Here is a 25,481-nt window from a genome sequence, read left to right on the forward strand (position 1 = left end):
CTACATTCCAAACTTCGCACATATCGCTAGTCCTCTTACAGATGCTCTGCGCAAGACCGAGCCAACTATTGTCCGTTGGAATACGGCGCGTAAGGAGGCATTTGTTGCGATTAAAAAGATTCTTGTCAGTGCACCGGTTCTCACGGCACCAGATTACTCTCTCCCTTTCTTAGTTCAGTGTGATGCCAGTGACCACGGAATGGGCGTTGTTTTATGTCAGGTAAAGGAAAAAGGCGAGGAGCACCCTGTTTTCTACGCAAGTCGAAAGCTAACGTCACGCGAGCAAGCCTACAGCACAACAGAAAAAGAATGCGCTTGCTTAGTGTGGGCTCTCGAAAAGCTCCCATGTTAGTTGAAAGGCTCTTCCTTTATTTTTGAAACCGATCATTCCCCCTTAGTGTGGTTAACCCAAATGTCAAACAAAAATGGTCGCTTGATGAGGTGGAGTCTAGCGCTTCAAAAGTTCGATTTTCTAGTGTGGCAAAAGAAAGGCAAACGCCATGCCAATGCTGACTGCCTTAGCCGCATTCCCTAGTTTTGTTTTTTTTTCTCGTATGCATGCTAGCTAATGCAAGTCTTTTCATTCTCGTATTCAGTTTTCGCGTGTTCTGCTCCCAGTGAATTCAACTGCCAGACTTTCCTAAACATGGGCACGAGGTTACTTCTGACGTTGTTACTGCGTTTCTTCCGCTCTTCCAAATGCCCCTTCAGATCATATCGTGCCGGCTGACGGATAAACCCTGCGCCAGAGGTCTGCGGCCTGCTCCCGGTCGCTACGTGCTCGGCAGCCTTCCGGCACTCGGCGAGCAGTGCTAAATATGAGCGTCACCTCCTCCCGGACGTGTCAACCCCATCCATGGGCCTGTTCCTTGAGCCTGAAGACGCTTGGCGCCTTCTCAACCCTTTCTGCGATCTCTAGCTCAACTTGCCCACCTGTGCCACCAAGCACCTGAACGTCTTTTCCAAGCGCAAGGACAATGTGATCTTGCAAAGCGCTTCAGTGCTGTGGCGTGGACAATCTTGTTGCCCACACATACCCGCCTTCAGTTGTTCAAGGAGCGTCATCCTCTTGAACGTCTTCCGAAAAGGGTAGCTTTGGCAGAGCTGTAACATTCGCGGTGCTGGTCCCATGCTACGTTGTAATCTGCAGATAGGATTGCCTCGCTTGCCGCGATAGCTTCCTTTCTTTTGCAACTCCCTGATTGGCGGCTTAGCGCTCAAAAAGTGCGTAGCCGAACGAATAAACGTCATTGTGTTCCTGGCGCTGCGTGGGTCGTCTGTTCCTTGGGCCGGTCGTCCTGCCGCCCTCGGCGTCTAGCCGTCGAATACGTAACAATATCTAGTGACCAACGTTCGCATCTAAGTAGTTCATTGAAGACAAGCTCAGACTGCTCGGCACGTACCCAGTTCTCCAAGTTGGTGACAAATAGCTTCTTCGACTAGCGGCACCTACACAGTCCCACACATACAGTGACCCATGTGGCGTGAAAAGGTTCGTTGAAGAGCGGTCTTTTTGTAGAAATTGTCACACGCTCAGTGACCCTAGTTATACCAACGGTTGGTTTCGAACCCTATAAACTGCACAGATCAGCAAGATGTGCTGCCCATTCGAACATGGACTACCCAGAGACCCAGGTAGGCGGCAGGACGGGTAGATGCAAACATTCATAGTGCGAAACAAACAAGCATTTACATTATATATATTGTCCTTGGTGTCCGACTTCATATATATATATATATATATATATATATATATATATATATATATATATATATATATATATATATATATATATATATATATATACAGAACAGGACGTGCAGGCAAGAGTTTATCCTGATTGGTGGACGTGCGGGGTACCAACACGGAGCTCCCGAGCGGTCGCCCCGTGAGCCCAGACACGATGATCGACAGCCAAAGCACCACAATAACCAACCACCCACCTCCGGTGCTGCAGACAGTGACTTCCGTGGTGTTGTCCCAGCTGTCAGACCCAGGGACTTTCAATGGCATCGGTGGTACGGGCGTTGAATACTGCATTTCCTGGTACGAACGTGTAAGCAGAAATAATCGGTGGAACCCAACACTATTGCTAGCGAATGTGATATTCTACCTCTGAGAGGTAACAGCGCTAGCATAGTACGAGACCCACGAACGCAACATTATCAGTTGGTACGTCTGCAAGCAAAAGCTTTTAGACCGCTTTTGAATAGCTCTTTGGTCGTCAGCTGGCAGCGAAGAAGCAGCTATCGACCCGTGCTTAAACGTCAACAATATGTTAGGTGGCATGTATTCAAGATGTCCTCGCGCTCTGCTTTAAAGCTGAAGAAGAAATGAACAAGACCGACAAGGTGGGTTACATCCTAAAGGGCATAGCAGATGACGCATTCATCTGCTTATCTGCGAGAACTTATGACTCGGTGGACGTGATCATCAAAGAATGCCGCATTTTTGAACTGATGAATAGTCGCCGCAATAAGCAGCAGCTCAACAGGCTACTAAACACAGCTTTGAGGTCTTTGTCTGAGCAACAGCTACATGGACCTCCTCTGTCTGGACAAGAAAATTTCACGCGATTAATTCGTCGCCAGCTCGAAGCCATGTCTCCCGCCGTTCCTCGTCAGCATTGCCCAGACAGCGCATGTTCTTTCTCACTTATACAGGCCGTTCTCAGACAAGCGATAGCAAATTTAGGCCTATCGTCTCTCTGCCCTATTCGTGATGCCGCTATTCTAATGGACCAACCCCGTCCAACCACTGCTTTTCCGTTTTCAGTGGTTCCATTCCGCCATCGTAACCCGGCTGACAGGAGAACACAGGACGATAAGACGATATGTTTCAATTGGCCGCGTATTGGACATATCGCTCGTCATTGCCGCCATCGTTGGTCATCGCCCTCAGGTACGGCTTCCCGTCCACCCATCCAGATCAAAGTATTCCCCGTTTCTATGCACCTCTTTCATCTATGAATACCGACAATGTACCTACGACCTCCCCAACCAGCTGGTAACCATCGCCCTTGGTCATCGGTCATCGGTCTCGTTCGCTGCAGGCCCGGCGCTCTTGTTCCCACGCATTCGTGGCACAAGAAAACCACTCGAATCAACTCCCGGAAGTGATGCTGCGTCAGCGACCCGGCCGACAACCTTTGGAAATATATTTGATGTTGAGGTGGATAGAGTCTCTGTCAAGTCCCTCGTCGACAGCGTTGCGCAGATGCTTGTATTGAGTGCCGCACTTCGCAAAAGACTCAGAAAGGTCCTCACGCCGGCCGTACCAGGCACAGTGCACGTTGCCGATGGCAGCACGCCACCGGTTGTCGGCCTTTGCACAGCAGGCGTAGTGACTGCCGGTCATCAAACCACCGTCTTATTTATTGTGTTAGGACGCTGTCCGCGTGACCTGATTTTTAGGTTGGACTTTCTATCCACCCATTCTGCCCTATTAGACTGCCTACAGGTGTCGTGCAGTTGGATCTTCCTTCTGACAGTAACTTTGATTCTGATGCACATCATCCGTCCCTGTGTTCTGCCGAATTCGCCCGGTTGCCGTCTCAAGCTGCTAGTGTTGTAGCTTTTAATGCTCGACCACATGTTCCTGATGGCGACATCGTCCCTGCGCTTGTCGACGTTACTCTACAGCATGGCGTCGCGCTCCCAAGTACTGTTCTCACCATTATCGATAATTCTGCTTGGATTCCCGTTCTCAACTTTGGTTCTGTTGCACATGTTCTTCCCTGTAACATGAGAGTGGCCGGTCTGACACATGTGCATGAGTATGAGGTATCTCCGCTTGCGCCCACTATTTCAGCCTCTGGACATATGGTCACGTGTTCCCGTTCGGCTTCGTCACCCTCCCACAAAGTCGATAAAATGGCTACCAACCTCTCTTCAGCTCATACTGAAGACCTTAGGCTCTGTTTAGCCTGTTTATTTACTGCGGTAATTTTTTTTATTTCGATGACGGCCCGCTCGGCCAGACAGCAGTAGTCACTCATCGGATTCACATTGGTGACGCAAGTCCCGTCCATCGCCACCCGTACCCCGTATCTGCTGCAGAGCGCAGCATCATTCAAAACGAAGCCGCGAAGATACCGAAGACTAACATTATCCAGCCTTCCCGTGGGCCTCACCAGTTGTCCTATTCAAGAAAAAAGAACACCTGGAGATTTTGTGTTGATAATCGCCATCTGAACAAGATCGCCAAGAAGGATGATGTCGCCTCGTATCGATAATGCACTTGAGTGTTTACATGGGGCGAAATATTTTTCATCAATGGACCTACGCTCGGGCTACTGGAAGATCGCTGTTGATGAGAAGCGTCGTGAGAAGACAGCGTTTATTAGACGTGAAGGACTTCTCCAATTGAGAGTCATGCCCTTCGGGCTTTGCGATGCCCCAGCGACGTTCGAAAGAATGATCAGACACCCTTCTTCGATGCTTGAAGTGGACCATCTGTCTATGTTATCTCCACCACGTAATCGTTTTTTCTCCAATCTTGGAAACCCACATTCCACGTCTCACTACTGTCTTTGCTGTGCTTCATGCTGCGAAACTTTAGCTCAGCTCGTCGAAGTGTCACTTCGGTCGTCGTGAAATAAGTTCTCGGCATCTTGTATACGCCAATGGAATGCAACCTGACCTGGCCAAAGTTAGAGCCGTGCAAGACTTTCTTGTGTCATGCTCAGTTAAGGGCGTTGGCACCTTTATAGTCCTATGCTCGTACTTTCGTTGCTTTGTTCAAAATATTGCTTACGTTGCGCGCCCTCTCACCGAGCTTTTAAACAACGACGTCGCTATTGCGTGGGAACAGCGGCATGCCTAAGCCTTCGCAGCACTCACAGCATCAGACTCTTGATGAGCTCTCCAATTTTAGCCCATTTGGACCATCAGCACCAACTTAAATCCGTACACATGCTAGTGGTCACGGCATTGGCGCTGTTCTAGCCCAGATTAAGCGCGGTCAAGAGTACGTTATGACTTACGCAAGCCATCTTCTGCCCATGGCCCAACTATTCTATCATGGAGGGAGAGTGCCTAGCGTTTGTTTAGGGGATAGCAAAGTTTCGGCCATACCTATTTTGTCGGTATCTGCGCGTGGCTACTGACCACCCTTCTCTCTGCTGGCTCTCCTCTTTGAACTACCCTACAGGGCATCTTGAGCGTTGGGCATTGCGCTTGCAAGAGTACATTTTCTCTGTAGTGTACAAATCCGGTCGTTTACACCAGGATGCCCACTGTTTTAACCGCCACCCCCCGCAGGGGCGTCTGCGTCAGCAGGCGTTTGGTGTGTTGCGATACCACGTACCCGAGCACATGAGGGTTGGACCTTCCCGCGTGTAGCCGTGCGCGGCTTAGCCGTGTCTGGGGAAAAAGGGATCCTGGAGGTTGAGCCGATGCTAGGTGTCTGGACCTTTAAGGCTCCCCGGCGGAGGCAACACACCTCTTTGGCCTCTGCTTCACATAGACGGCACCTCCAGACTGACCAACCTGGAGGAAATCGGCAGTCACTTTTGCTGTCCCTCTATTCAACCTTTTGCTTTCCCTCGCGCTATCTCTTCTTTCCTGTCTTCTTATCACTTCTTCTCACTTCCGAATTTCTTGGTGGCAAGGGTTAACCTGGTGTATGTATCCAACCTTGGGTATGTTATATTAGGTTATAGTGGCTACGTACAGCTGGCGTCTGCGTTTCCTTCCGGACTCGTGGCGTCCCCTTGTTGGGCTCGGTGGTGGGCGGCTGGCGTAGCTACCGAAATAAATAAATTCTGCATGGCTAATACGTAATTCCCCCCACTTTCCTATCGTCCTCGTTCAAAAAGAGGGCACACCGAAGAAACTTTTCAACTATTCAGCCAGCGCAAAGAAACTTTCCCCCGCTACCATGTAATACACAGTCAAGACCCTGAAAAGACAGTCAGAACTATCTCACCTTTCATCGTAGCTAAATGCCTTACCGACACACTAGGTGCTGGCTACAAAGTGACAAAACTAAGCAGTGGCGACCTACGTCTTGAGGTCCGCGACACTCTACAGCATGGTAAACTCTCCAATCTCTCAGCTTTCCGTAATGTGACAATCACTGTTACCCCCCACCGATCACTGAACACGTCTAAAGGAGTCATCTCTGATGAAGATCTGTTGAGCCTAAGCGAGGAAGAGCTCCTGGAGGGCTGGAAGGAACACAGTGTGATTCAGGTCCAAAGAATAAAGATCAAGCGAGACAACCAAGATATCCCAACTAAACATCTCATCCTCACCTTTGCGTCCAGTGTTCTACCAGAAATCTTAGAAACAGGATATACCAAACTTCGAGTCCAGGCTTACATTCCAAACCCCCGAAGGTGCTTTAAGTGTCAGAGATATGGCCATGGTTCGCAAAGCTGCCATGGCCGACTTACCTGTGCAAAATGTGGCGAACACGAACACGAATCCAACTGTAATGGCACCCTCCACTGTCCCAACTGTGACGGTAGACATGCAGCATACTATCGAACCTGCCCCACATGGAAAAAAGAAAAAAGACATAATCACAATGAAAATCAAAGAAAACATTTCATTTCAAGAAGAGCGGAAATGTGTTTCCTTTTTCCATACCTCAGGGTATGCTGGTGCGGCGCGCAAGGGGGCAACGTCGCAGTAGACTCCGGCTCCGGCCCAGCCCCCAACGAGTGTGGTTGCGGCCTTGCCACCAGCCCCCCTGGCAGCCCTCAGCAGCCAGCGCTGCTGCGCCGTCCCCGAAGGAGGGCCCATCGACCTCTGCGTTGGCGGCCTCCAAGGCCCTGCTTTTCGAGGCAAGGTCTAAGGTGAAAGCACCCCGCTCGTGTGAGTGGAAGTCCAGCGGCTCCCAAGAGTCGATGGACACAACCCCGAGCCAGAAGGCGAATCTAGTGCCTCGGGAGCGGCGCGAGTCTCACGACCGCTCCAAAAAAGACAAAACTCGTACCATAACCACGGGGCCTGAAAAGGCTCCGTAAGTCATTTCATTGACTTAGCTCCTCTTGACACACAGCACAAAAACACGAACAATATGGCTACACAAATAATACACTGGAACGTTAGAGGCCTTATCCACAACCTCGATGACGTTAAAGGACTCTTACACAAACATAACCCAAAGGTGCTGTGTGTTCAGGAGACACATCTTAAATGCACACAAACAAACAAACAACCCAGGAGACTATATGCTATAGTGTTGCTATATGCTGGCAATATAACCGGAGGTCTAAAAAGGGGCTACTGCCTTTTTTTTTATTGCGATGAAGGCTTGCCCTTAAGGCATAACTCTTGGAGCGTATATGTGTATTATATGTGTGTGTGTTGTGTGTTGTGTACTGCCTTTTAACCGTGCCCATTCCAAACTTGTCAAAAGAGGCATTGTACTGAATTGCCTTTATTCAGCCCTAAGAAAACATGTTTCCACGTAATGAGCGAAAGCTTCGGCTACCTAGTGACGAGGCTGAAGGAAGCCGGAGACCCATCGGTGCTAGTTACTGCGATTTCAGAAGCGTTGCTTCGAAAGATTAAGAACCCTAATCCAAAAAGTAAGCCTGGTAAGCAAAAAAGGCCGGTGTAGGTAATTCCGTATATTCATAAATTGTCACACAGCATCAAGAAGATTGCTTCGAAGTATAAGGTTCCAACTTTGTTTGCTGCGCCATGTAAGGTGTCGAAAATTTGTACAATGACAAACAAAGAGAATTTGCCCCAGTGCACTATTCAGCACAGGAATAAATTCACAGACGGTATGGCAAATGTTTTCTATGCAATTTCTTTCGGTTGCAGTCGCCGGAATATAGGCCAAGCGGGGAGGTGTTTCAACGAGCATGCTTGGGAGCAGAATCTTAATGTACGTAATTAGACAGGCAGCTGTCTGGCTGCAAGGGAAAGTTTGACGACACTAAGTTTCTGATGACAGCAAAAGACAGGCCCTAGCGAGAACTCGTGGAAACATATAAAAAAACTGGCGAACAACTGCGTCAACAGGCTATCCATATTATTTAATGACGATGAGATTGAGTATCTTGAATGTTTTGTTTAGGATATAAAACGTTTCACGCCCTTTTGAAGGTGTCTTTCTCTCGTTACATAAGCCTGTTCAAACCAAGTTTGTTGATATCTAGTTCTGTGCGCATGTTCCTTGTTTTCATTATCGTATTTTCTTACGCATAGTGACTTCGCCTTAGGCCGAAGCATTGAGATACGTAGCAATTTTAGACTATGTTCGATGAACATATCTTGTTTTCTCTGTTTCTATGTATTTAGTAATGTGTTTCTAAACGTTTGCGGTATCTTGTTCTTGGTTGATCATGTGTAGCCATATCTGTGATATCTGCGATGCTACATGGCAAGCCTTCCTGAGCATAAATAGGCCGGTTTCGGGGCCAATAAAACCAGTTGTTAGTCAGCGCTTATTTTGTGGTTTGTGTTTCTTTGTCTGCGCACCAGTCGCGCTGCGCCTTTTGAATTTGTGCCTATGTTTTATTAGCCAAATTCAGGCGGGTACACGTAATTACAGATACACGTACTATTATACCAACCTAACACTACTTTTCTGTATAATCCTCACACCGGTTCCGACATTTGTCCCATCGCAGCAGAAAATTTGAGAAGCCCATGTGGTATAATTTGTCCGACACACTGTGGAAGCATCGTCGAATTGCTGTCGCGGCTTCATTGTTGCACGTGAATCGCTGTCTTGCCAAGAACTTCAGTGAAATGAAAACGTGGAAATCACTAGGTGCGAGGTCAGGCCTGCATTGTAGAACATTAACTGTCGGCATTGATGGTGGCACCTTGTGGCATGAAATCCAGCAGGAGCGGTCGTCGGCGAGAAGACTGTTAACGTAACTTTCCCAACAGATGGCACTGAAGGGAATTGTTTTGTCACGGGCGAACCCGGATGTTTCCTCACCATGCTCTGCTGTTTTGATTCCGTAGTGAAATGCAGCATCCACGCTTCGTCGCCAGTAGCAATGCAGCCCAGGAAACTTTCGCCCTTCTCGGCATAACGTTGCACATGACTCAATGAAGCAATCATTCAATGAAGCAGCCATGTCATCCAACTGCCACCCACCGACATGAAACCTTCCGGCACCCTAAGGACCCATGAACAATGTCGTAAACACTCACATACGAAATTCCAAGCTCCCGGAAATGTCCTTGAGGTACACACGCCGATCTGCTTTCACTATTTTAACCACATAGGAAATGATCTTGTCAGAAAGCGACATGTGCGGCCACCCAAAACGGTCATTCTCATGCAAGTGTACACGGCCTTTTGCGACCTCACAACACCGCCACCTAACACTTCTCAAAGCAAGACACCTTTCCCCATAAGTAGGCCTATTTAACTGTGAATTCCGATGAGCGTTCGTCCCTTGCTCCATAGAAAACGAATCACAATTCGTTGGTCGCACACCATGGATGTGTGAAGCACAACCGCCATCTTCAACTGACAGCAGCGCCGTGCCGCGGAGCTACCGGCAGATAAGGCCAGGCCGGTCCAAGAAAGTTCGACCGCTGGAAATAGATATGTTGACTTCGCATTTACTGCCATAATTTGGTCAAAAAAATAAAATTAAAGACTTTCGGATTAGTTGCGTTTCTTCTTTCCACACACGTCTACCGGTGTTGTTGGGAACCCAAGCTTCCGGTCGTCGAAGCTGTAGTAATGTTGGCGTCAGTAATTTACGGTGCAGGGCTGTTCTTTCTCGTACCAAGTGGCAATGAGTCGGACATTTCATTGCGTGCTTATATCTAAGGCAATCCCTGAATTTTCATGGCTCGAACAAAGCGTGGTCTTATATGTTTATTCGCGCATTTACGTCGGCGCCGGCGACACCGGCCGTGCGATCGATGCCGCAATACGGGCTTACACTCAATGTACTGCCAATGTAATGAGCTTCGACCATGAAGGCGAAGCACTTCAAACGTGTGCGACTCGGGAATCAGATGTCCTGGAACTTTCATGATACCGAGCGCTGCGACATCCACAACATGAATTCTTACGCAGAAATAATCGTTCATATTTCGCACTGACATATACGTTTTCCCTTCATTTCAGTGTTCTTTTATCGTTGTTGGCAGACTGTTTGTTACCATAAATAAAAAGCCTTAAATGGTGGACAATGGCATGACGGGGATAGTCTGCACTGTGTTTTGGACAATCGCCCAGCTGCCATGCACGTCGCAATGGCACAAAATATTGCGCGTATTTTTGCACTGCGCCACGCAGTAGCCTACACATAGCCTGAATGTGAGCTGCGCGCAAACAAGATATTTGTGATTAAACGGTCGCATGCGTGGCCTTAGTGTAGTGCTGCCTCTATGGATGCTTGACTACTTTTTGAAATCGTATATGAACATAGAATATGTAATATATTAACCTTATGATTCTTCCAACTACTGAATCCTACTAAGATGAAATCTCAGGCTGTCGCGTTGATAAAGAAGCTTATTTCACGCATGTCTCTAGTGAAGCTAAGACGGGAAATATTTGCTCACTGTGTGTCTCGTTAGTGCAAAAACAGAAAAGCAGGGAAAATTAATTTACGACGATTTCACAGGAACCATCAGTATGGCTTTTAAAATTTCACTTTTTTTGCAGACTCACTTGGAAAAGCTCGATATTGAGGACCCGCTCCTTGTTCCCAGTTCTGAGTGTGGTAAAAATGTTCCCAAGAACACACTCCGGGGCAGTACGCAGCGCTTGGTATTCACATGGAAGATTTATACTCTCACATGTCCCGTGCACGTCCTTAAGTAGTGTGCTAGCTGACTGCATGCTCATGACGATCAAAGTGGCGCACTAGATCTTCTTGAAAGATGCAGAGTCGCGAGTCCACGCTGTTTGAATCTACATAATTTAGGCTTAATGTGCACCCTCATAGAGTAGGAAATAGATTATTGTGTTGCAAGATCAAGCCTCTCCATACGCTTCAATGCAGCCCGCATGCTCAGTAATACCTTCTTAGCTTGTGTTGAAAAAAAAGTATTCAGATACGTTGAATACTATTTGGTTTTATAGGCAAACACAGCATTAGCAAACTTGGGGTCGATGTTGTTCAGCTCTTCAGGAACGAGGACGACACATCAACTTCACATTTGAAGTTCTGATGCTAAAATTCCTGTATATCAGGCTAGATGTTATTAGTGAGCATGTCTGTTGGCGATATCGGCTGATAACGACGAATGCCCTTCATGACTTTCTACACTAATTAAGAATAGTGTTGCTAAACCCCCAATATAGCCACAGCCGTACGCTTTCTTTGCTCAATTTGCGCAATAGAGCGTGACTAAACAAATCATGTGAGTACCCAGAATATTATTCCATTGACCTACAATAAGTTACTTATGAAACTAAAAACACAATCTCCCCACAAACTTCACCCCCGTAACAGAATGGCGGGGATCAGTGGCGTAGCAACAGGGGGGGCCGGGGGGCCGTGGGCCCCGGGTGCAAGGGGCCAATGAGGGAGGGGTGGTGTCATATACGTCTGAAGACACCCCTCTTTCCGCCGGCTACACCCTGCGGGGGGGGTGACAGAAGACCTAAGGGCCCCGGGTGCCACGTGACCTAGCTACGCCACTGGCGGGGATACTTCAGTTGCATTCCCTTTTGGAAAAGTTGAAGAAAGTGTCATCAAAGTTTTAAATCAATGTCGCGTTATCAGCAAAGGTTAATATTAACAGAATTTGAGAAGCAGGTAGACTAGCGAGTGATCAAGAAGTGACCCGATACAAGACGAATGCAATGTGAAATATGTATTCATGGCAGTCCGATCACGGTAAAATTTTTGTATTCTATTCCTTTTATCTGCTAGGTTCAATATGTTATATCATAAGAAGCCAACAAACACTGACACCAAGGACAACATAGGGGTATTATTTGTGCCTAATAAATGAAATAATGAAAGGATAAATTAATGGAAATTAATGTGGATAACAAAACTGGCTGTGGCTTAGCTAAGGTTAAGCCCAGGATACGAAGCATACTAGCCTTTATTTTAACGCGACAGCGTTAAAGAGCTCGTGTCGCAGAAAAGCCGGTGTCGTCGGCGTCGGCTCAGGCGTGCGGCGCTTGCTCAGGCGCACATTTCGTTGTCACGCCGAACGCTGCGTTGCTCAACGCTCACCGCGTCCGATGCGGGGCGCGTAGTCGCTGCGCCGTAGCAAAGCCACCTAGAAACAGTCTCTGTAGCACGCCGCAACCTTCGCTTCTCATTCCAACGAGCAGCTCTGTCTCCAGGAGGCATCTCACCTCGTGAGTGTCTAGCAGAGGCAAGCGCAGCTGCTTATATACCGCCGCGACGCCGCGAGTGACGGCGCGAGTTGGAGCCCCGTTTCTCCTCTGTCGTGACGTCACGGTGTCATGTGGTATTGAAGGCGACACCGCCGCGTCTGAGGAGCTGGGTTGAGCTCTAGTAACATGCTTCGCATAAAAACAACTTGCCGCAGGTGGGAACCGAACCCACAACCTTCGCATTTCGCGTGCGATGCTCTACCAATTGAGCTACCGCGGCGCTGTTCTCCCGCGGTAGCTCAATTGGTACAGCATCGCACGCGAAATGCGAAGGTTGTGGGTTCGGTTCCCACCTGCGGCAATTGTTTTTTCATCCACATTAATTTCCATTAATTTATCCTTTCTTTATTTCATTTATTAAGCACAAGTAATACCCCTATGTTGTCCTTGGTGTCAGTGTTTGTTGGCTTCTTATAATATGACTAATAAACATCGGGCCCCTCGGTTAACCCCCTTTCTTCTCGTAGTTCACTATGTCAGTTAGACAGGACAATTTTCGAATACAATTTCTAGGGCACACCACAGCTCACTTACGTGCTTTGCGCATTCCCACATTTTAGTGACTGTGGGTGACACATGGACTATACTGCACTATTCTGTTGCGGCGCGCCATTAAAAGATTTCGTGTGTAATTACGGAGGCTTACTGATAATAAATAATGGATCAGATATTGCTAGCCATTCATATCACTGCAAGAAAATGAGGTTGTTTTATTACATCTGGGTTGAAGTAGTACATTTGCTTCGTGTCTAATAATATTTGTGTGGTATATCTGTATTTTTGTAATGCTGCTGCTTTTTTTCCATTTTCTGCTGTTAGTTGCATTGCCATGTTTTGTCGGTATTCTTTTTCTTTTTTAATTGATGCGTGTGACTCCTCCCGATTCTTGCATATTTAACTTGAAGGTTGGTTTTTCATATCGGTCAATGATGTATGGAGAGAGGGTTAAGATCATGCGACTGTTACTTGTATATTGTTAGCTTTGCTGCAATAAATTTCAGTGCACAATGAGCATCTTGAGGTTTTGGTTTATTTTTTTAGTGCTTGTCTTGTTGCACTGTTCAAGCTATTAGCTTACGATTAGCAAGAGTATTAAAAAGACCACTTAAATGCTAAACATGAGGTCTCTATTGCTTAGCTTGTCTTCGTATGAATAATATTCCATCACAACAGCAAAAAAACACACTTTTTGAAGCTGTATGTAAATTGCGAGGAGTCTGCAGCGCTGAAGAAGACATTTATTGATTTTTGTCGTGTGTTCATGAGCCCCTCATACTGGATAAATTGAACGCGGTAGCGCTAAGGGCCCCGTTTCGCAGAAAATCCACTGTCGGTGTCAGTGTCGGCAGAGTTGTCCATGAGCGAAAATTTCCGTAAGTATTTAGGTACACATACACCAGGCCTTGCTATATGACATGCCGTATATGCGGGTTACATCGCCACGTCATTCTATCACTTAAGTTGCTCATGCCTTCTCTTACATTCTTGACAAAGTTAATCCTCGGAGTTTTGATAATAAGAGCCCACAAACAAATGTCATGGTACAAAACACTGACAGTGCACGGCTGATATATTCAGTCTTCTCAGACTTAATTATGAAAAGTGCGACAAAGTAACAAAACCATAAAATATGTACTTTTTGGTGCGGCTTTGCACAACTTTCAGAATCGGCCGATGCTAGCGGCGTCGGTTCTACAAGCCCCAGCGTTTCCCTGCAGCAAAGTGTGCGAATCCCACGCACTGTAGAAACCGTTGTAAATAAAGCTAGTGTGTGCTGGTTGCTTTGAGTGTCGATAATTAGCGGCGATGCTGGCGGCGTATATGTAAGTTCTTCAGCCTTTAGTCCAATACTGCAGTGGCGAGCCGATGTTAAACGTTCTCTTGCGAGCACTACTACTATTTGTCTACGTAGACACAGAACACACACGGAGACGCGTTTGCTTGAGGCATCGTTGTCCCTCGTTGTTCTTAATCTCGGAGAGTGTTGAGCATTATTATTGCCTCACATGGTACGTCGCATCGCGGCAGAAGTGTTATACTTTGATTCAATTATGGGGCTGTACGTAATTTAACTAATCGTGATAAAATTGAATGCATACATTGTATACATACATTCGCTGGCTGCATCAGGTTACGTGGCGTAGCGAAGGCACGCCTCTTCCACGCGACTCTTTTTTTTCGGGTCTGTGTGTCCTAGCTGCTTAGACGCCAGCTCCAAGCGCCCTCTTTATGCTATGGACCATTGTAATGTTTACGCTATCAAAACCCAGCACGCGACCTCCTCACCCCAGCACCTGCACTTTTGTCGTATAGGAAAGCAAGCACAGCACATGACATACGCTAAAACTACGCTTCTCAGCACGCGGCGGTGCCGGCTGTGATGTGCGGGGGTGGTGGTGTGGCAAGAAACCCAGCGGCCCACACGGCAAGACGTACCATAGCAACAGCGTCCGGAAGGCTGGCAAAAGAGGCCAAGAAAGCTTAGCTTTAAAATTAAGGTGCACACACTGCAGTTTCCGGGAAGCGTGGCAAGCGGTAAAGGACCTTTGAATGCTATCGCGTTCCACTCCTGAAGCCGAAGCTTAATCATCGTCGAAATTTTTCATGCACATTTATTACGATACCAATTATATGGACACTCCAGGCGCATTCATGCCATCGCCGTCGGCGTCGGCGTCACCGTGATGTTCCCTATGAGTGAAAGCGTGTGAGGTCGAGCCGGCGAATGTGGCTCAATCTCGCGTGCGCGAGCGAGGAACGCGGCTCGCATGCGTGCCCTCTCCTGGGACGCGTGAGGCAGAGGGGTGAGGCGAGGGAGGAGGGGCGTTCTTTCCTGCGGCTGCTACGGTGTCGCGATGCCCTCCTCGCCCACCGCTCCATACAGAGTGGAGACAACCGCGACGTCTTCCAAGGCGTTGGCCACGTGAGTCGCGGACGCCGTAGTAGACGCCTTTGGCGGACGCCGTAGGAACGCCTTGTCGGCGCTCTTGTGTATTGAAAGCGGTCTGCGGCTTGGCTAAAGTGCGCACCTGCGCAGGCTCCATGTTCAAAGCGATCTGCAATGTTTGAAGAGACCGTGCAGTGCCGGTGGCTTCGAATGCACTGTGCTTTCGACGTTTCGTACACCTTGAAGTGACATACGCACGGAGTTCAATTGGCTCGCGGCTACTGCGGCGATTCCGAACTCCAGCGTTTTCACAGACAGTTTCCGCTGTCATCGTGCGATGTTTGTTCATGTTTACCTGTGCTGCATAATTTAGTTAAAACACGTTTACGGGGAGTTGGCTTGGATCAGTAACAGAATGTGTAAGCGTGACTGAACAAGGACATAGAAAGAAGCAGACACACAAAGGCAGAGCTGTCTCCGTGCGTCTGTTTCTTTCTACGTCGTTGATGAGCCATGCCTACATATTCTACCATTGTTAATTTTGTTAGTAAGCGAATGTTTACAAGTTGATGCGGGTGATGAAACTACAATCCTTACTTCGTACCACTATCTACTAATTTGCTATCGCAATCGGTGCTTCGCTTTTCCAGAGGAACTTCGATATTTTTCCACCGTCTACTCTCATTTCAGCATTGGCATCCGCAGTTTCGTGGAATCTTCAGACGCTGCTTGCAAGTCCCATATGACGAATTGGAAATACTTGTAAGTAGTAGAGACGACATATACGTGCTTGGTATACTTAATCTTTTTAACAGCCTTGGCTGATTCCAGAAGTTCCGGACATACTGTACTAAGTATGGGCACACAATTAAAAAAAACACTTAAAATGTTTTAGAACATTGCATATCTGACTGGTCGTCTGGGCATTTAAATTTTTCTAGAACCTGTAGTGCCCGTTACGTATAGGGGAACAAAATGTCGGCGCTAATCAGCAGGAGAGCCATAACGTAATACCTCAGAGTGAGACACTATCACGCTATCGAAACAGCGCTGCTATCACGGGATAATTGCCGAGTGTACACAAATATTTTGATGCTGCAACAGGAATTACATCGATTTATTACTGTCAATTGACAATGCATGTGGCACTCCCCTCTTTAGTTGCCATGCCTAGGGCGGTTTCCATAGCCTGGTAGCTTCAAGTTCTTGAGATGCCCTGAAATAAGAATAATGCAGAGGAATATGACACATATTTATATTTTTATTTTTTGTCTCTTTTGAGGCTGTTAAGGCATTTCAGAAGTGAGCAGGCATAATATAAGTGTACCAACACGCACTACAGACAAAAACCAGAGGAATTCATGGAGGAAAGATATTTTACACACGAAACGATAGCAACACAAGCAAATGAACCCAACTATAAGAGAAATAGAAAGTTATATTCAATTACAGAATAATACGAACGCAACTAAAGCATCAAAATAATAAAACTGCGCAGTGTTTCATATAAAGTTTGGTCAGCTGAAAACAGAACACAAGCCTACATCTATCAGTTGTAGCAACATGTTGTTTCTGGGAAGGTTCTAGGAAGCAGGTTGCACATTCGATGTTTATTGCAGTAAGTTCTTTTTCTCTATTTTCTTAAGATGCGCTCACTAAATAGTTCGCGCAACCACACGCAAAGGTGGACACAACGTTAGGTTTATAGACGAAACTCTGCATTTTTGGCGGTAATTGTTTCAAACAACACTAACACATTGGTTCTAGTAACTTGTTAATAGTATACATAGCTAATAATCCGATCATGTATTCCATAAATATAACTCACAGTCAACTCCAGATCGTATAAGAGTTTCATATATCAAAAATACTTCCAATAATAAAGAGTAATAATTCGACTTATCCCCGCACCTCAAAATGCGCGAGCAGCTTTAGGTTGGCTTTTGTGTCAGAAATCATAAGTCGTCAGGTTAAGTGAATAGCCGTTTCCAAACACACAGCAGCGGCTACATCGCAGGTTATCTCATTATAAAGGGTCTCAAGCCAACCCGTTAAGTCGTCTTACGACTACAGGCCGGCAACATATACAGAACTTCCCCGCACTTCCCCGTAACGCGTTTTGTTTAGTGATTACTAAGCAAGAGTAAGCAAGAGGCAAAATTTTTTTTATACTGATGAAACTTTAGCAGTAACTATGGTTAGGGTTATAGGCGTTTGCAAAGATATTTATTGGGGCACCAAGAGAGAAAAAAACAGAGAAAGGATGCATATAAATGAATGTCGGTTAAGCAGAGGTAGTTGTGGTTGGCTACCCTGTACGGGGGGAGGAAGTAGGAGGATAAAAGTACAAAGAGAACGGAAGGGAGAGAGAGAGAAAAATGAGCACAAACAAACCGCATACACTAGAGACCAGTAGGGGGTGGCGCTCTTAGTCTATAGTGAAGTCCCGTAGACCGCAGCAATCGTAGCAGCACGAATAAGGCCCTCGGCGCAGGTGTTCTTTGGGAGCACTGGCCTAGACCTTTTAGCTCTGACCGGTTGTGCAATTCGTCCATCAATATGCACATCACTGGCCTCTCGACAGTATAGCGCGGGCAGGAACACACAATGTGTGCGAGCGTCTAGTGACGGGTGCATGCGTTCCAAGCGGGGCTCTTGGCCACGCCAGTAAGGAACGCATAAGTTGTGCGCATGTTACATACAGCCCTTCTTTCCAGTACACACACAGCGAGCGAACTTTCCGTGTCGCGGCCAGAAGCCTTCGTTAGAAAATGAGGAAAGAATACTGAAGGAGATTTCAAAAAATCAATTTTTAGTGAACATAAACAACATTTCTATTGTTACAGAGAACGCACTTAAACAGCCAAGGCTGCTTGTTCTAGTTAACGTACCTATGCGGTGATAATAAAACTACGGACTAAAGCAACGGTAAAGTAATCGATTACTTTCTACTAACTGCTACATTACTTTTCTGAGGCAGTTTATGGCAGCTGTAATCAATGCCATTTTTGAAAGAGGTAATTATAATCGGATACGTTTTCTCAGCAACGTGTACATGGCTGAAACTACCTTGTTCGCTACCACGGTTTCAGCAACTTCACCCTAAAGAGAAGTGTGTCCTTTGAATGAGATTGCACTCTCGCGACGCCGCTGATAACGAAGACGCCGTTCACCAATCACCGCGTCGTTTCCGTTTCCCGCCACCACTGGGACGAAACTGGTGCGAACGATGGGTCGCGGGACGGTCTGTATATAAAGTATGTGTTTCTATATCTGGTGTTTCTAAAGTCGCTCTTGTCGATAGAGGCGCTGCAATCTGTGTGAAGAAGCTGTTTTTTTTAAGAATATAGCTTTGAAAGAAACGTGGTGTTTGCGTGAGACCGAAACGTCAGTTTCTGCGGGCTCGGCCACCAACTGTCGCACCTGTCTGCTCTGTTTCTGTTGCCGTCGGTGAGCTGCAGTTTAGAACTGAAGTCAGTGTATTGCTAGGTGCCCCTCACTACGACAACATATATAATGATTTGACATTTTTACGCGAATGCTGAACGACCATGTACTGCGATGTGGGCACGCTTTCCCTCCGCGACGACATGCACGCACTGAAGCCTCAGAATTTCAGTGACACGGAAGAAAAAGCATTTGCTGTGTCGAACGATGTGGATCTGCTTCCGCTAGCGTCATCATTTGTATCGTTTGGCATTACGCGCGCACGTGGCATTTCTTGCGATATGTACAGTCAGCAGCAAAACTCTACGGGATTCGGTTTCCCCTTCAAATGTGAATTCCTGCCCTGTTAGGGCGTGACACTTCGTATTTAATGAGTCACTGCGTAGGTGGCGAAGGCAACTACGTGCTGGAGCATTTAATTCGAAGCTGTGTGACTACGCTTTGCGAGAATTCAGCTTCTTGGCAGATCCTGCGTCTCGTAAACTTTTGCGGTTAACTGTACGTTAGTTTAACCTAAATACACAAAGACGAAGAATAATGGTGTTTTAGTTCCTGGATATGCCATTCAAGCCACGCATGGTAACGCTCGCTTGTGCTGGTGAACGTGTGAGCGGAATTTTTCAATGCATCTGTTTGTCTTAGATAAGCGAGTTTTGATAAACGGGCCTTTATTAGCGAGTGCACAGTTCAGTCGGTCGAGAACACACAGAAAACCAGTGACGACCGTTCAGCATATGACTGAGAAGCCGATGTGTTCCAACAGACAGCGTGAGCTACAGGAAATGTTCTTGTCCGCTACCTCACGGTGTTTCATTGTGTCTAGAACCCGTGTGGCCCTGTGGTGCCGGGAAGCCGTACTGAACACTGCATCAAGACCGGGTAAGCGACGCTATGTAGTTCGCCAGAAGCCGTGCTGCGTTTCGTTAATTAGCTATTTTTCTCACAAATTATTCGTAATTTTTTTCTTCAAATGCCACTAACCTGACGACAGCTGCTCATGTCTGACAAGTTTGATCTGAGTCTACGAATTCATTTCTTCGGTATCTCTTTCAATCCTCTTAACACGAAATGCCAAAATGACAAGAAAATTCAGTACTCACCACATTGTTCTATACAGTCAATCCTGTTTACGAAACCCCCAGGGTAGCAACTAGTGTGCTCCTCGCAGCCTCTTTTAGGATACCAGTAGTACTGAGTAAACACAGTCCTGCAATTTCTTTTTTCAGGTCTCTGCAAGCACCGCCAGATTCGGCGTGGTTTCCTTACCGCGTCCGTGACTGCAGAAAAAGAAGTGCATGTAACCTTTCAAGCATGGGAAGGGATTTCCATGTGGAGCTAACTGCTCTTTCGACGGTGCTTTTAAACAGTTACAAATGCATAACTATCACGTATGACTGCGCCTAACTATTCCATCAGTTACATTTAAAATATTTATCGCATTAGCAAATTTGGTAACATGCTTCCTTCCAAGGTGTTTTTGAAACCTATGAACATGAACAAGCACAGCATGCCTCGGTCAGCGACTGTGAATGAGGTTTCAAAATGGAATTGAAGGGAAGATAATCAGGGGAATTTTGATATATTCCTAATTTGCGCTAGCCATTTCTTCTGTGCGCAAGTTAACGGAAAGGAAGATGGCGACCTCCTTTACAAGACATTCCTATCGCAAATAGCTGCTGATGTAGAAGTATGCACGCCAAAAGCAAAACTGAAATAATTAATTCCACGAAGAATCATCATGATGAACATCATCATTATGATTATAATTAGCCTATTTTTATGCCCACTGCAAGATGAAGGCCTCTGATAGGGATATCCAATTTCTCCTGCTTTGCGCTAGCTGATTCCAATTTGCACATGCAAATTTTCTCATTTGATCAACCCACCTCTGTTTTTGCCATTCTCAAACGCGCCTCCCGTCTCTTCGAACCCATTCTGTAACTATGGTCCACCGGTTCTGTACATATTCATCCACCGGTAGTCTGCCCTGCGGATTACATGGCCTGCCCATCTCCGTTCTTGTTCTGCAAGAATATGGGTTATCCCTGTGTGCTCTCTGATGCTCAATGTCTCTTCCTATCCTTAACGTTACGTCTAACGATTTTCCTTCCATCACTCTTTACACGGTTCTTAACTCATTCCAAAGCTTCTTTGTTCACCTCTAAGTTTCTGCCTCATACCTGCCCCGGTAAAATGCAATTATTGTGCACTTTTCAACGACAGTGATAAGCTCCCATACAGGATTTGGTAATGCCTGTCGTGTGCAATCAAACCGATTTTCAATCGTTCTTTGCGTATCCCCCTCCTCATCACGGTCGCGCTGAAGAATACATAAGCATTATATAGGATGATATCATTTGTACATTTCGAAAGCAATTATCAGACACTCCCGGTGAATTAGCGACTGCTTATTGCAATGTACACGGCTGATAAAACTACGGTCCTCACATCACGCAGTTTTCTAATAGATTTTCATAGCTATTCTAATAATGTATCCTCTTTCTGGTGGACATGTGACATTCTTCTTTAATCCCACGAAGGACACGTGACAAACTCCAGCTATAAAATTTCTTATAGGGGATACCGGAGAACAACGACGAAATTAGGGCAAGAGTCTTTAAAAAACCAAGCAGGATTAGTGCGTCATCTGCAATTCTCTTAAGGACATGCGCCACGGTATGGGCTTCGGATATTTTCGCATTCACCTTGTGGCGCAGAGTGAGCACGTCCTGTATTTACGGTGCCGAGTGATTGAAACGTGATGCCGGAGCTTTTTGTGCCACCAATGAGCGTTGGGTAATTGTTGTGCGGGTCCACATGCGGTCACAGTTCGTTATAAAGGGCGTCGATTTTTTTATCTCAGCATCCCCAGCGCTCAGCACTTGCGCAGATAGCACCGGCAGCCATACGCTCTGAGTATGCCATTTCGATCGCTGAGCACTCTACGCATGGTCGGAATCAGTCGGTGTGTGAACAGTCTAAGCTATGTCTTTTTGGCCAGTGAAGTGACGTCCAACGCGTTTGCTAAATAGTGCATTTATGTATTTATTTATTTAGCTCAACGTACCGTTTCCCACGAAGGGGTATCGCAACAGCGGAAAGTACAGGATTCAAAGATGGTAAAAGAAAGAAAGACAACATACATTACGAAATCAGTGGTTGAAAATATGCAACAGGAATTCAATAGGCGGTAAAGATCAAACCTTATTAGGAATAGCATTCCACTGTTGCATGATGGGGACAAAAAAAGCTGTATTTGAACATCTCAGTGCTGTGTTGAAAGGAGACATTCAACTCCTGATGGTGTCGTGAGGTCTCGCGGGTGCGACGTATCTGCTGACTAGAGGAATCACGCAATTGACTGGTGGCCCGGAATTGCGTTAATCTGCACTCGCTTGCCCTGCACCAACTCTCGTTCTCATCAACGACCCTAATTTATGCATTTCGGAATTTCCAACAGAAACAACTCGATGCTGTTCCTCCTCCTCCTCCTCGCTGGATGTTGTACCTAAGTTCCCATTTTCCTACCTTCTTCCCTGCCCTCCCCCGTAGTCTGCTGTCCCCTCCTTCACACTGTTGTCGTCTTCAGCGGCGGACACTTCACTGGTAGTGCCGTCATGACCATCAATCATGGACGAAAGAGAAACAAAATACGAGAGGCGCGGCCATCACATTTTGAAGCCGGAAGTGCAGCCATGTTGGCGTGTCATCCTTCCTTGCTGGTGAAGCAGAGCACTGACATGGACACGGCGAAGACACACAAGAATACGCGACATTCGCTGTTCTTGTGTGTCTTCGCCGTGTCCGTGTCAGTGGGCTGCTTCACCACCAAGGTATGATGATTAAACAGCAACTCGTCGAACTTTCCACGTTACTGAGTGTCTTTCTTCTTTGCACTTCCAATCAGCTTTGGCGGAGCTGATAGGCGCGAGTTTTGAATTTCCATTGCGACGAGCCTCCGGAAGCGTGTGCTGCTGGCCACGCGCCAGAATAGAGCCTACGAAACGAATAGAGCCGTAACAGTTTTCGTGAAGCACACGCAGTCCCGTCTATTTCCGTAGCACGTTGAAGAAGACAAGAAGACCACGCTCTGACTACTGAAGTGTGTCTGTTGCTGGCTGACACTCACACTCACAGCACCAAAACACAGCATTCAAGCTTACACACCACGCTCCAAAGTCAGCTTGTCTGTCGAACGGAACGTTCTGCGAGAAAGACGTGGGCCGAAAAATATTATTCCACTTTTCAAAGGCCGAGGGCAGCAGCGAGAGCTTCAGGGGCGCGTTTGCTATGGCAGCGTTGAAGTTTCGTCTCCCAGACCCAGCGCTGCTTTGCAAAAAACAGCACTGACTTCCACCACACTTTCACCAACACATCCACGCTGGCCGGGCCCTCTCCTACGCTTTTCCTTCCTCCATGCCATCGCTGACGGGTCCGCGACTGCTTTCCGACGTGGCTATTTAGATTCCTTTCCTGTTCCTGCTACGAAGCCAGCCTCACTCACGGTGCTCACATGAAATTGTCCATCATTACGTGGCGGAATGACGGCCGTCAGCTTTATTTCTACATTTGGTAGCTTCTCTTCTACCCCATTTTCTGGTGCTGCCAACTCTTGCGTCCATTTTCTAGTTCATCCCAGCTCATTCTCCTGCTCTAGACAGTCTAGTCGCAACACTAGCACTCACATCATACGGATCAAATGCGTGCCATTGGCCGCGCCTACCCATTCAAGCCATGTTTTTTCCAACTCGTAGGGATACACGCACTCAGTACAACACATCCTGGAACCCTTCCTACCAACCATCGTATGTACTAAAAAGGCTCCGTAAAAAAGTAGCCCTGCTTGTAGAAAATAATTTCGTGACTTACCTTAACTTTACAAAAATGACAAAGAAACTGAAAAGCACAAAAAATAAACTGGAATGCTTGTTTAAACTAACAACCTAATGAGTGAAAAATCTAATCATAAATAAACTGATGGCTTTGACGTACTGCTCCAGCTGATCTGAGCAGGCACTTCCCGTGGGAACGTCTGTTCTCTTCAGCGTCACTCGAGAGAGTAACACCTAAACAAGCACCTTATTGCGCCGCTGTTACAGCAGTTCATGTCCACAAATCCTTCGCGCATTGTATCACTGCACAGTGTCTGTGTCTCGTGTACGCGCACGGGACAGCGCTTGGTGCCTCGTCCAATCAGGAATCACGGCAAATAACTCGCTATCATCGGGGTCACTATAGAAGGGTATTTAGGAATAGATGCGGTTGTCTTTGGAAGGATCCAGTCAACTACTTTTTTCACTAATCCAAGTGTGCTTATCTCTTAGTTTGCGGGCACAAGTCGTCCCGCAATGAACCAGTTCTGGTACCGTCTTTCTTTAAAGACTGATACATTTCTGGTGCTGCGCCAGGGCATGATTGGAAATCTGCCGTGCACAAGAGGATACACATGAGACTGCCACATTGTAACCTGCAGAACTGAACTGTCTTCAGCATAGCATCACATGTGCCACATCCCTCACCTTCATAAAGACCTGCCTGATTTCTGACCACTTTCCAATGCGCCGACATCCCTGACAATGATTACCACCGATGTCGCTACCACACCATGCCCGGGGACATTATGCCAGCTCGTCGCATGTTTACACAGGCCTGAGTCGTTCCATGGCTGTATGTTCGGGGATGAAGGGGACTGATAAGGCTAATTCAAGCATGTCGCAAATATCGACGCCTGTAACGAAGAACGAAAGCTTCAGAACACGCACTTCGCGTTGGAGGAGTCGGTGAACACGTGGTTTGAAAACCATGAGGCAGAGCCATCGTCGCAACAACAGTTTCGGGGCAGCTGCTTACAACATATGCCAACGCCTGTCACCGAGAGATGGCGTAGCACTCTAGCTTATTCCAAACCAGAAGCGACGACGCACGAGCGACAACGGGAGGATGTACATTAAGGACATGTCCTGCCTCTTCAGACTGGCTAATCCATACTTGACCGAAGAGAAAAAGCCGTGCCATCTGACGAGTACCGTTAAGCGAGAACTTTTTGCAGGATTGGTGGGCAGTCCATCAAGCATTTTTTTTTTAATCTTGTGCCACAGCAAGTACGATTGGAGAAGACATTCTAGCAGTGTGCTCGTCAATACAAACTTGACGTTCGCAGTACATCTTCAGAAATAGTAACTGCAGGCTTAGGCAGTAACACCGAAGAGGTCAAGGATCATATGCGATAAATCGTAAACGAAGATGATCGAAACCGTTCCATCTCTATTCTTGCCTATACACTCACTTTACTCCAACGTCAGTCGAGATAAAGTTAGGCCACGTAGCCTTCCAGCTCACCGCAGATAACCTTCAAGATAGGGTGCGCTCAGCCGCAGCAGCCGGAGGACAAAAGGAGATAGGCAGTGACCTGTCTGCTTCCGCCCCTTCAAATACGCACACGTCTTCCGCTACATCGAAACCAGCCAGCCTGGATTATGTCATGATTGAGGTGATTTCTAACCTGGTGAAGAAGAAAAGCGTGTTTATTCTGAACGTGTATAGTGCACCGAGGGACAGGGGGCAGAGATTCAAGCTGATTCTGCAGAAGGCTTCTAAGCTTGCCGGGGACCATCCGCTGATCGTGGCTGGGGCTTTTAATGCTCCGTATCACGTGTGGGGTTACAAGCATGACACAGTTAAAGGGAGAGACCTTTGGCAGAACGCTGCGCAGTTTGGCCTTACGCTGGTCGCTGACCCTGCCTTTCCGACACGTATAGGGACGTCGACGCGTAGTGATACTACCCCTGACCTCTGCATTGTAAAGAACGCGTCCAAGCCTAGTTGGTGCAATCTTGCCCAAGACCT

At 47.0% G+C, this 25,481-nt stretch overlaps 1 protein-coding gene, 1 long non-coding RNA gene and 1 other non-coding gene across 3 annotated transcripts in view; 1 reads left to right on the forward strand and 2 right to left on the reverse strand.

Annotated features, from left to right (window-relative positions):
* Tango8 (Transport and Golgi organization 8) overlaps positions 1-6,974 on the forward strand; it is a 77,773-nt gene extending 70,799 nt beyond the window's left edge. The window contains exon 5 of the mRNA XM_065435750.1: positions 6,693-6,974. Coding sequence (XP_065291822.1) covers positions 6,693-6,974 — 282 coding nt within the window. The remainder of the gene's footprint in view (positions 1-6,692) is intronic.
* A 5,474-nt stretch (positions 6,975-12,448) lies between these two features.
* Positions 12,449-12,521, reverse strand: TRNAS-CGA (transfer RNA serine (anticodon CGA)). Its single transcript has one exon. It is a non-coding gene; the product is annotated as a tRNA-Ser (tRNA).
* A 3,771-nt stretch (positions 12,522-16,292) lies between these two features.
* Positions 16,293-25,481, reverse strand: part of LOC135904794 (uncharacterized) — a 125,151-nt gene continuing 115,962 nt past the window's right edge. The window contains exons 2-3 of the long non-coding RNA XR_010565211.1: positions 19,736-19,912; positions 16,293-16,404 (exon numbers count right to left, since the gene is read on the reverse strand). This is a non-coding gene — a long non-coding RNA (uncharacterized lncRNA). The remainder of the gene's footprint in view (positions 16,405-19,735; positions 19,913-25,481) is intronic.

The sequence above is a fragment of the Dermacentor albipictus genome, chromosome 7, assembly GCF_038994185.2.
Source record: "Dermacentor albipictus isolate Rhodes 1998 colony chromosome 7, USDA_Dalb.pri_finalv2, whole genome shotgun sequence".
Classification (NCBI taxonomy): Eukaryota; Metazoa; Arthropoda; class Arachnida; order Ixodida; family Ixodidae; genus Dermacentor; species Dermacentor albipictus.